The 12,515-nt window shown below is 38.8% G+C and overlaps 1 protein-coding gene across 1 annotated transcript in view; it reads right to left on the bottom strand.

Moving 5' to 3' along the window:
- Positions 1 to 12,515, bottom strand: part of CSMD1 (CUB and Sushi multiple domains 1) — a 1,238,313-nt gene that overhangs the window by 655,119 nt on the left and 570,679 nt on the right. Inside the window, 1 exon segment of the mRNA XM_050893357.1 lies at positions 4,624 to 4,818. Within this exon segment, the coding sequence (XP_050749314.1) occupies positions 4,624 to 4,818 (195 nt within the window).

Here is a 12,515-nt window from a genome sequence, read left to right as displayed (position 1 = left end):
GGGTTTAGGACCCTGCTTGACTTTTATTAATAGGTTAAATTTACAGAGTTACAAATGATGAACAAAATTTCATTCCTGTTAGAGATACTTGTATGCAAGCAAATACTGCATGTATGTACGGGCAGTATCTGCAGAAATGGAACAAATATTTAGTAGACACTGATGACACCATGAATTTAGGACATGTATATCTTTCTGAAACCTGTTTACTACCTCTTATTAGAAGGACAAAAAAAACCATCTAAGATCAGACAACTGAGAGGTTAGAAAATTTTTTTCTTCCTGTTTTCGAAGCACTAGTAAAAGAAATTTTTGTTGCGTACCGATTGAAAGCAAATACAAACAACAGACATGATCCAAATCTCTATTGGTTTTTTGATTATTAACTCTTGTATTTGTTTTGGAGCACAGAAATTTATAAAGTATTTCTTTGCTGTGAGGAATTACATTACAAGACCCTTCAGTCACAAGAAACCTTTACAAATTATTACAGAAGACAACAACTACCCTTTGTTGCTCATCCACATGCGTACCAATAATACCTCCAAGGAAGAATTTGAACAGTAAAGGGTGTCCACAGGGCTTGGGATTAGGGTGAAAAGCACAAGAGACCAGAGGGGTTCTCCTTAATACAAGGGCAAAAGCTCAGGCAGGAGCATCAGATTCCTGCAGAACGACACTTGACTAAACAGCTGGTGCTGGGCAACAGTACTTTGACTTCTTTGACCACAGGATCCTCTTGAAGGAATGAGGGCAGCAGGGGAGACATGGGATCTGCCTGGCTGAACAGAGCAACAGGTTTGCTGACCTAGTGAGGAGAGTTCTAAACTAAGTTTGTCAGGGATGCAGACCAAAACCTACAGGTAAGTGGGAGAACAGGCCCAGGGAAGACAGACAGGCAGACACATGGGACAGGGCAATGCATGTTTCTCTTCCTCCCCCTCAGAAAGCTACATGACTGGAAGCCCAGTTGAAGAGCCTGTACACAGAAACGTACTGCATGGGAAGCAAACTGGACAAACTGGAAGTGCATGTACAGTCACAGAACTGTGGTGTCATCAAGATTACAGAGACCTAGTGGGACAGCTCACCTGACTGGAGGGCTGCAATGGACAGACACAGGCTCTTAGGAAAAGCAGGAAGAAAAGGAGAGGCTGCACCCTACACAAAGTAAGATCTTGAATGAACTCTGCTGCACAACAGGCAACAAGCTCATTGAGCTCCTGCGGGCTAGAATGAGAAGGGGAAGCCAAGAGGGAGGTCATTATGGTGAATATCTGCTACAGACCACCTGATCAAGAAGTGGTTAAAACCTTTAAAGAACTAGAAGTTTCCCAACCACAGGCTCTGGTTCTCATGGGAGACTTTAACCATCCCAACATCTGTGTGGATGGCAGCATAGCAGAGGGCAAGCAATCCACTAGATTTCTGAGTTCACTGGGAATAATATTTTTAATGCAGGCACTGGACAGGCCAACTAGTAGGAACAAAGAACCATTCAAATAAGTGATATTCAACAGCAGCTGTGGTTACAATAACCATGAGCTGAAGATCCTGAGGGAAGTGAGGAAAGCAAGTACTAGAATAAATTCCTTGGACTTCAGCAGAGCAGATTTCAACTTATTTGTGAAGTGGCAGACAGGCTCTCGGGGGCTGATGTCTTTAAGGGCTAAGGGGCCCAGGAGAGCTTGTTTGACTTCAAGGGCAGCTTCCTCAAAGCTCAAGAATGATGCATCTATTTATGTACATAAATGAGTAGGCATAGCAGGAGGCTGCTGGGGCTGAACAGGAAATTCCTGACCGAGGTATTTCAACTGAAAGGCAAAAAAAAAAAACCCAAAAAACAGTGTACAAAATGTGAAAGCAGGGACAAGCTACTTGAAAGGAACATAGAAGTGTTGCTCAGGAATGCAGGGATAGAAGGAGGAAGGTTGACGCTCAGATGGAATAAAACTGGTGAGGAATGTGAAGAGCGGTCATTCTAGAAACCATTCTATAGGTATATGAACAGCAAAAGGAAAATGAAGGACATGGTGGCCTGCTGCTCAGTGGGGTAAGTGACCTTGTGATGAAGACGTGGAAAAGGCTGAGGCACTCAATGTCCCCTTTGCTTCTCTCTTCATTAGCAAAGGCTGCCCTCAGGCCTCCCAATTCTCAATAAAATGGAGAAGTTTTGGGAAGAAAAGTAGTAACCACAGCACAGGAGAAACAATACAAGGAACTATAGAAGTAAACAGGATATGTGCAAGTTCATGATACTTAACAGTATGCACCTAAGGGTTCTTGGTGTGCCACAGTGTGAGGCTGCTCTGTACCATCTTTGAAAGGTTATGACAACCAAGGGTGATTCCCAATGACTGGAAAAAAGATAATTTTTCATTTCTCATTTTCAAAAAAAGCAGGGATCCTAGCAACTGTATATCTGTCAAGTTCACCTCAGACCTCCAGAAAATTATGGTGAAAGTGTTTATGAAAACCATTCCCAAGCACACAAAGGACAAAAAGGTGAACAGGAGCAGCCAGCTTTCGCCAATGCAAATCATCCTTGGCTACTTGACTGCTTTCTTTGATGAAAGGATTTAGCTTGGCGTTAACAAAGTTTTCACAACACAATTCCCCACTATATCCTTGTAGTCAAATTGAGGGCATATGGACTGGATGGGTGGACTGTTATGTGAGTGAAAAACTGGACCATCAGGCTCAGACAGCAGAGGCCAACTGTTTAAAGTCAAGCTAGTGGTCAGTAACTCGCAGCATTCCCCAGGGATTCAAACTGGGGCTGAATTTATATAGTATCTTCACCATGAATCTGGAGTATGGGATTGAATGCATCCTGACAAGGTTTGCAGATGGCATCCTGAAAGGCAGGACTACCATTCAGATAGGCTTTGACGACAGGCTTTGACAAGCTGGAAGAGTGACAGGAATCTCTTGAAATTCCAAAACAGAAATTCAAAGTCCTATACCTGGAACAGGATCATCCCATGTGTCCTGGTTTTGGCTGGGATAGAGTTAGTTTTCTTCTTAGTAGCTGGTACAGTGCTGTGTTTTGGATTTAGTGTGAGAATAATGCTGATAACACGCTGATGGTTTAGTTGTTGCTAAGTAGTGTTTATACTAAGTCAAGGATTTTTCAGTTTCCCATGCTCTGCCAGCAAGCAGGTGTGCAAGAAGCTGGGAGGGAGCAGAGCCGGGGCAGCTGACCCGAACTAGCCAAAGCGGTATTCCATACCGTAGAACGTCATGCCCAGTATATAAACGGGGAGGAGTTGGCCAGGAGGGGCGGATCGCTGCTCGGGCATCGGTCAGCGGGTGGTGAACAACTGCATTGTGCATCACTGGGTTTTTTTTTTCTTTTTTTTTCCTTCTTTTTTTTGTTATATTCCTTTTCATTACAATTATTACTATTATTATAATTATATTTCATTATTATTATTGTTAGTATTATATTTTACTTTAGTTATTAAACCTTTCTTATCTCAACCCACGAGTTCTACCTTCTTTCCCGATTCTCCTCTCCTCCCCATCCCACAGGGAGCAGGCGGGGGGAGTGAGGGAGTGGCTGTGTGGTGCTTAGCTGCTGGCTGGGGTTAAACCACGACACCATGCAAAAAATATTTGCTAGGTGGCAGCTCTGAAAAGATGACCTGAGGTCCTGGTGAAACACAAGCTGAGTCAGTGGTGCACTTTTGCAGCATTGAAGGCTTACCTCATATTGGGTTGCATGAGCCAGAACACAGCCAGCAGCTAAAGAGAGAGAGTTAAAGAGAGTTCACCTACTTGACACTCAGGAGGCCCCATCTGGAATGCTCTGTCCACCCTAAGGTCCCCCAGTACAAAAGAGACACTGACATTGACAGACTAGAACAAGTCCAGAGAAGGGCCACTGAAATGGTTAAGATGCTGAAGAACATGATGCATGAGACTAGAGAATGAGGGAAATGGATTTTTCAGCCTGGACAAGAGGAGGCTATGTGAAAATCTAACTAACGGCACTGTTTAGTTTAGGAAAGATGGAGCCAGAATCTTTTCATAGGTCCACAACAGGAGAAGAGGAAATGGACATAATCTGTAAAAAGATAATTCGAATTGGACACAAGAATGAGGGCAGCTAGGCACTAGAACAGGTTTCCAGAGAGGCTTTAGAATCTCCATCCATGGAGATATGAAAATTTCAACTGGGCAAAGCCTGGAGCAACCTGACCTAACTTTGAAGTTATCCTTGCTTTGAGCAGGAGTTGGACTCAAAGGGATTGGACAACCAGAGGTCCCCTTCAAAGACTGTATGGTTGAAGATTTCAAGCTTCTCCTTCCTGGCAGAAAGTTTCCAAAAGCAGAAACTGGCAAAAGCATTTGCCAGGTCCTGCCGTCAAATTGCTATAGCTATCCTCGATGTAAATGAAACGGAAAAAAAGATGAGTAAATAACATCTACCTCTGCATATAAACTCTGGAGAGTCATTGCTTCTGAACTGTGATTACAGTTTTCAATGGTGTAGATTTTTAGATAGTACATTAGTATATTTACATTTAGAAAGTAAAAAAACCTCAAAATAAATTTATTTAATCTGCTGTTTTAATATTGTCTTAATATTTTAAAAATATTTTGTGTCTTCTTTTTTACCTCTGCAAAAAGGAACTGGAAAATCCCACGATGCACCATTTCCAGGACTTACAATACATGTCAACATGGCATGGCCTTCTAGGATGTAACCAGAGATACAGCTATATCGGATTTTATCTCCAATGTTGAATCTTGTTCCATGAAGTACTCCTTTAGGTATTTCTCCTGGGTTGCCACAAGTATGACTAGGCAATACTGTCAAAAGAAAGAAGGAAAAATGTTACAGTTAAAATCTGCAGAATGAAGTAATAAATACTTCTCAAACAATTGTATTTAAATAATTGGTTTTATTATTATTTTTTAAAACAGTATTCCGTGTACAAATAATGTGAAATTAGCTTATGGAATGTACTTTCACAAAAGGTTTCAGTTTATAACAGACATCATCACTTTCAAAGCTAATTTCAAACTCACTTCTTGGTTTAACAGTCCTTCAGTGAATTTCTTTATAGATCTATTTTCAAACAAAATATCCTATAAATCTTGCTGTTTGTCCCAAAACTCTGAATGAAGTAAAAGAAGTTTTTGTTTAATTCTTTTTTGTAAATGTTGTAAAAATATTCATACAACATCATTATGGATCCAGGCAGTAGAAAGCACTTTATGTACAGTTTTCATTTTAGTTGATAGAATAGCAATTAAAAAGAATCCAATAATTAACTGGTCTCTGACAGTAAATTAAAGTCTAAAGTATATAAAAAACATTTGATTTTCTGCTTATTTTCAAATTACTCCAGGTTCTAGAAAATAAATTAAGTCAATCTTTGTTAATAGAAACAGAAAGTATGAAGGAAACAATGACTAAGCAGTAACATGGGGCTGATATGAATGGACATACTTATTTTCTTTTTTATTGCAGAAAGTTATTACCAGTTGTAAGCATTAGTTATTTGGAAGAGATTGTCTTAACTACTTATCAGTTTAAAGATGATACTCCTTCACCTAGGAAAAGCAGAAGTGTGTGTTGGGGAGGAGGAAAATAGAATTGTTTTTGTTCTTGATCTCATTTGAAAGTTATTAATGGCATGCCATTCCTTTCACTGAAGTAGTACAAATTAAAATTGTTTAATTTCCTTTAGAGCAGAACAAATAACTGCAGGAAGCTGAAATATGTCATGAACAGAGCACAAAAGATAAATGTGTTCATCAAAGAAATGGCGGTCTGAAAAGCTCACATGTAATTCAGATATCATTTCAGAAACTGCATGTTTCATGGACAAATTCTTCCATCCCATACTTCTCTCTTTCCTTACTCTACCCATCTGCAGAATAAACATAACCATATTTACCTCACTAACCTGCATGTTGAGAGGATTAATTACTCAATACATGCACATCCTCAGAGTGTTGTAAAGCATTATATCAATATATCAATGCTAATTAAGCCCCATTATACCATGTAAGTTCAATTACTGAATGCACACCCTTAATTCATTACTCAAACAGTTAGTCACACTGGCATTTAAATGATCATAATTACACTTAAGTTACAACCCAAATTATATAGGAATATTTCGAAAAGGCCAAAAAACATAAAGCTAAAAAAGTTAAAAGAGAGAACACTTTCACTTACAACATCCTTTTATGAGAAAAATCCCAAAATCTTCTATAAATATTAACAAGGAAACAAAAGCCACATACCACTCTAATGAATGATGAGTTAGATTAATGTTCTATCAATGTGGCAGATCAGAGATGTAAGATTTCTGTGCATTACAGGAACTACTTAAGGTTGCTGAGCTAGAAGCAAACAACATGATACCCGACTTCTTTTGTGCTGTTTCAGCAGCCTTAATAGAATAGGGTATTTATTTGGATGTGCTCATTCACACTGGAAAGAGAGTCAGTGTTTGATTCGCATATGTGAGAATGAATACATATAAAATAAACTAAAGAAAGTTATTTTAAGACATCAGAATAACTGGAATAAAATAAAGATGCTAATTTACACTCCAAAAAGTTGTCAACAATGATCCATTATATGCTACAGCATATATTGCTATATGCTATTACATGTTTTATAGCACTATTAAAAATGCTGCCTCTCTCTTGGCAATTTCCCCCTTTTTGCTGCTTTAGTCATGGTAGGTTAATACAGGTAATTTTGCAAGACAAGTCAAACAAATAAAAAGTTGTTACATGCTTTGACACAGCAGAATACCTGCATTTGAAACAAGAATCTCTCTCTGTTATTTTCAAATCAAAACATTTTTAAAAAATGCTGTAATATGAAGAAGTTTCATCATAAGATCTGGTGTATGTAGCAATATTTATACAATCCAAAACTCAGCATTTATTTTTATGAGTGGGTGTGCTATCTGGAAAAAAAATACATTACTCAAAGATACTATGATTTCTGATAAACTGCATTCCCAAGGAAAACACATCACAGCAAATCTGCATCTGCCATATACATGACAACTGGCACTGGCTAACTGTTGAAACTGTATTGCAGCTAATCAGTCTTCTATCTCTGTAAAGAAGGTCTCCTACAATACGACGTTTTTCTGCCTCTTACCACTACATCTTTCAAGAACCCCAGAAAAAATGGGACTTGGCATCCTGAAACTGGCATGCATTTTACCACAACCTCCTAAAAAGCAGTAAAAGATGAGTGATCTGAGAATGACAGCCATGTTCAATAATACATGTAATAGTTCACAGGATTTCACCACTCGTCAAGATCAAGCATTCAACTACATTATTTATGTGCTTTTCTAAAACTTTGATTGAAGTATATTGAAGTAGCCGCACAATTTCACCTGCACAGACTTTACTGCTTCTAGTCTGGACCTAAGATGAATTATCCTTTGAAGGTTCCTAACAGTAACCAAAATAGTTTAATCTTTGGATTATGAGAGCTTTAACTGACCAAAGCTATCATATGCAAAGGTTATATACATCCATCAAGCTTTAAGTTCATTGCCAAGTTTTCAGTAAAAGACCCATACTTTTCTGTAGTATTACTGAGGTCTACTGTCAATAGGATTGAGAATCTGCAGTCACTTCCTGGAGGAAGCTCGTAGAATCACCCTTGTCACAGCATCTTTCATATCAAGATGCTTGATTCATGAAATATTTTGATGTTCACTCTGTATTGAGAACAATTATAAACTATACTACACAGAAGGACTGAAGGTAATGGATTTTTTATACGGACCTAACATTAGAGTGTGGTCAGATAGCATGCTTTATCTCATTTTTCTTCACTCAAGTCCCGCCCAGGTTTGAAAAAAAAAAAAAAAAAAGTACAGTGTTTGGAAAGGAATCTGTTTAGTCTTAGTATTTTAAAAGCAAAAGTATGTACAATGGGATAGCCAAGCAGATCCATCTCCTAAGATTTCCTCCTCAAGAGTCTTATCTTCACCATTATGACAAACATAAGAACCTGTGTGGACTTCACTTCCTAGCACAGATCAATCTGGAGCACTTTGCAGTAAGATTTATTCATAAAATTAAAGCTAAAAGATAGCCTTCTTCATACATTACCTGTATCTTCCTAGACAGTAGAACTGACAAATGCACATGATCAAAATCCATAATGCAATTTATTAATTAGAACATGTCAAAGATTGTAACTCACTATTTAAACTAACTATGCACGTTATATATTTATTTTTTTAGAAAAGTATTCAAAACATCATAATCTATATGCTAAAACATAACACTAATATTCATTATCAGACAGTGGCAAAAGGCTACACCACAGCAGGACTGTAAAACATAGTAAAGAAATGGCACCATTTTTGACAATATATGAATAATCAATTAAAGGTTGTTAAATAAACTCATCTTTAACAAATTACTCATTCTCAGATGGCCTGTATCAGATTATTTACTTACACAGACTTTTCAATACTCTTTCTGAAGCTAAACTCCATAATTATTTGCAACACAGGCCACTTGAAAGCATATTCACAGCACCTTAAACATAGTAATCCTTTGCTTTCACTTATGGAGAGTCTCCTTCATTTTGTTGGATATATTAGATTTCATCATCTACCCCTTTCTGATTTATCGTAACAGAGAAATCACCTAAAATTAGACAGCAGTGGTTGGTAATGAAAAAAAAAACAAAATATAAATGGTAGCTGTCATTGAACTGAATAAACTTTTGAATGACTATTTTATTTCACCTAAGTTTTCCTACTATGGTCATCACACTAGAATGCAAGAGTCTTTAAATACGCAATAAGCAATGCCTATACATTTTTCCCATGTTTACTTCAAACTCATCATGACATCATGACAACTACTGGCAATGTAATGTCCTGTTTTGGTAAGACCTTTTTTTGTAATTTGGTTTAAAAGGTAAAGTTAAAAAAAGATACTTTCTAATAAATTCTGAAGGATTTGAGGTCTCTGGCAGCCCAAATCCTATTAATCTTTACATGAATAAAGCATCTAGATTTGAAATCAATTATAAAACTATGAAAATTAACTTCCCAACCTTTGCTGAAAGTACTATTCAGAGGCTCAAGCTGACGATGACTTCAGGAGAACATAATGGAATTTTTTTTTTCTTCAGATATCACTGGCATAAACTAGATTGCAAAGATCACCTAGAGGCCTTAATAGCAAAAAGCTCACAATGCTTATGCCAGTTAAAGAGAACAGTTTCACCCTTCTGTGAATCGGTTGCTCAGCTTTTATAGGCCAGTGACACACATGGTAGTCGGAACTTGACAGCAACAATTCAGAAAGCAGCTTAATTCAAATTAAGAAAAATAGGAAGGGGAAAGAGGAAAGGAAGGAGCAAGGTGCATGTTTTTCCTTCACTTATTTCAATAGCTTTACAAGACTCTACAAGGACACATGTTATTCGTTCTTTTTTCTATTCTTCCTAACACAACTGGAAAAGTTTTCTGGGTTGCACCTAAGTTCAGCCAAATGCAAACTTCCCTACTTTTTGCTGTTCCATAGTCCCTCTATTACAGTCCCCTATGTGTTTCCTAACATTACTTTTTTATATTGGTGGCCACAGGCAAAATCACACACAAAGGAAAAAGCCTAAGTTAGGAGGAAGTCAGAGAGTCCCTTGATATGGTTGACAGCTTTGGAATTACAATGCTGGGAGGAATTTCAGAAGCTCTGTGGAGAAAATTGGGGTTACAGAAAATTTCAGGGCATATGTCAAGATGTTTAGTAGGTGTGATGCACAGCCCACGATACCCTGTCCACATGGCTACAATAAGTGTTGTGCTTGGTGGTTTCATGCATAAACAGAAGATATACATACAACTGTATTTCCAGAGTCACAGAACAGTAAACTAATTTTTGAGGAGGGTAATAACAATACTCATTATGAAAACTGAACAAAATATGCTAACAAATAGGAGAGGAAAAAATGCTAGTTTTTCTTGCAAGAATGGCACTGAAACTAAAGTCTCTGCTTCAACTCCGAAAAGCAGCTTCATGTGAAAAGGAAGTCAGGGGAAAAAAAATTAATAGCCTTTCAATCTACAAAACTAAAAGTGCTGTACTGAACAAAAAATGGACTTAGAAAGATACTTATATGTATATACATGTAAAAGGATTTTCTTTAATAAATCTATTCTGGAAATAATATAATGCTTTTTTCTAAGATGTAAGTAATGAAATTTGCTTTTAAAAACTAATTCCAAAGAATTCTGTAGAACTGTACTTGCCATTTCTACCTAGAAAAAGACTACAAAATCAATATATTTGATTTTTTTAAGTTTCTAATGTCTTACATTAAACTCCATTACAGTACATTTTGACCTTTCTTTTTTAAATCATTCCAAATATTGAATCAATTGAAAAGCATGTAATATTTCACTGTCAATTTATTAAACAGCTTTGTCCTTTCTATTTCCAGGAGCTATGTACAATGAATAGTTAATTGATCTACCAGTGCTGATTTCCACATTAGTATGGAACACTGTAGATGCATGTAGGTCATTTGTTAGAGGACAGTACCATGACAGAAACTGCACTGTCCTACCCTTTGCAAAATTCTTCTTTATTCTCAAAACCAACATGACCTACAAACTTGCTTTCATGGATATGACACTTTTTGGAAAGCAAAAGAGACGAAGAAGCTAAAGCAGGTTGCCCAGACCATGTCTGTTTTGGTTTTGAGTATCTCCGAAGACGGAGACTCCACAGGCTCTCTGGGCAACCTTTTGTAGTGTTTGATCAACCTCACAGAATAAATAAATAATTTTTAAAAATAATTAAAAAAAGCTCTTTCTTATGTTTAAATGGAATTTTCTGTGTTTCACTTTGTGTCCATTGTCTCTCATCCTGCCAGTGGCCACCACTGGGAAGAGTCCAGCTGCATCATCTTTACCCCTCCCCAGAAGGGAATTTAGATACCTCATTAAGATTCCTCTGAGCCTTCTGTTCTCCAGGCTGAAGAATCCCAGATCTCTGTCTCTCCTCAGGCCAGATGTGCCAAGCCCTTAACCATCTTTGCAGCACTTTTTTGGACTCACTTCAGTATGTCCATGTCTCTCTCTTGTACTGGGGAGCCCAGAACTGGACACACCACTCCAGGTGTGGTCTCACCAGTTCTGAGTAGAAGTGAACAATCACCTCCCTCAACCTGCTGGCAGCACTCTGCACAATGCAACCCAGAAGGCTGTTGGTCTTCTTTGCTACAAGGGCATATTGATGACCTGTGGTCAACAAGTTGTTCCCAGGTTCTTCTCTGCAGAGCTGCCTTCTAGCTGGTCAGCCTCCATCCGTTACTGGTGCCTGGGGTTATTCATTCCTAGGTGCAAGACTTCGGATATCTCTTCGTTGAGCTCTATGAGATTTCTGTTTGCCTATTTCTCCATCCTGTCAAGATCCCTTTGAATGGCAGCCCAACTGTTTGGTATATCAGCCATTCCTCTGAGTTTTGTATCACCTGGAAACTTGCTGAGCTTGCACTCTGCTGTCCAGGTCATTAATGAATACATTAAACAGTACTGGGCCCAGTAACGATCCCTTTTGTACTTCAACAGTGACAGGCCTCCAGCAAACTGAGTATCTTTTCCAGATTTTAACTTCCAGTTCAACAGTAGGCTGGAAGAGCCAACGTGGAGTCACTAAGGGTGAATCACACTTGTCCAATCTGATTGCCTTATGTGAAGAGATGACTGGCTTAGAGTACTAGGGGAGAGCAGTGGATGTTGTTTACCATGACTTCAGTAAAGCCTTTGGCGAGGCTCTCCATAGTAGCCTTGTTACAGATCCAATGGAGCATGAAATGGATAATTGGGCTGTAAGGTAGGGGGAACACTGGCTGGACTGCAAGGTTCAGAGTGTTGTGATCACCAGTAAAGAGCTCAATTGGCAGCTGGTTGCTAGTTGATTCCTCAAGGGTTCATAACGGAGCTGATATTCTTTAATACTTTAATACTCCCCTTTTATTGTAATGGGAGATGGAATGAACCCTCCTTGAGTTCAGGATGACACCAAACTGGGGAGCAGTCCATACACTGGAGGGCAGGACTGCTATTCTCCAGGCTGTTGAGATCCCTTTGAAACATCGTGACACAAATATTGTGAAATTCAACAAAGGTAAATGCAAAGTTTTGCCCCCAGGACAGCGTAACACCATGCAACTGTACAGTGTGGCACCAGCTGGCTGGGAAGCAGTTTGGCAGAAAGGGACCTGGCAGCAATGTGCTCTGGCAGCAAAGACACACAACCACACCCCAAGCTGTAGCAGAGTAAAAGAGCAGCCAGCAGACCAAGGGAAATTATTCTTCCCCTCTATATTGCACTTGTGAGTCCGTGGCTGGAGCACTGTGTCCCGTCTGGGGCTTTCCAGTACAAGGAGGACATTAACATACCAGACCAAGTTCAGTGGAGGGCCAACACAATGGTCAGGGTCTGGGGCATTTGTCCTGTGATGGGAGGCTGAGGGAGCTGGGCTTCTT

This window comes from Gymnogyps californianus, chromosome 3 (assembly GCF_018139145.2).
Source record: "Gymnogyps californianus isolate 813 chromosome 3, ASM1813914v2, whole genome shotgun sequence".
NCBI lineage: Eukaryota > Metazoa > Chordata > Aves > Accipitriformes > Cathartidae > Gymnogyps > Gymnogyps californianus.
The sequence above is the reverse complement of the archived record's forward strand: the minus strand, read 5'-3'. Positions and strand labels throughout refer to the sequence as shown.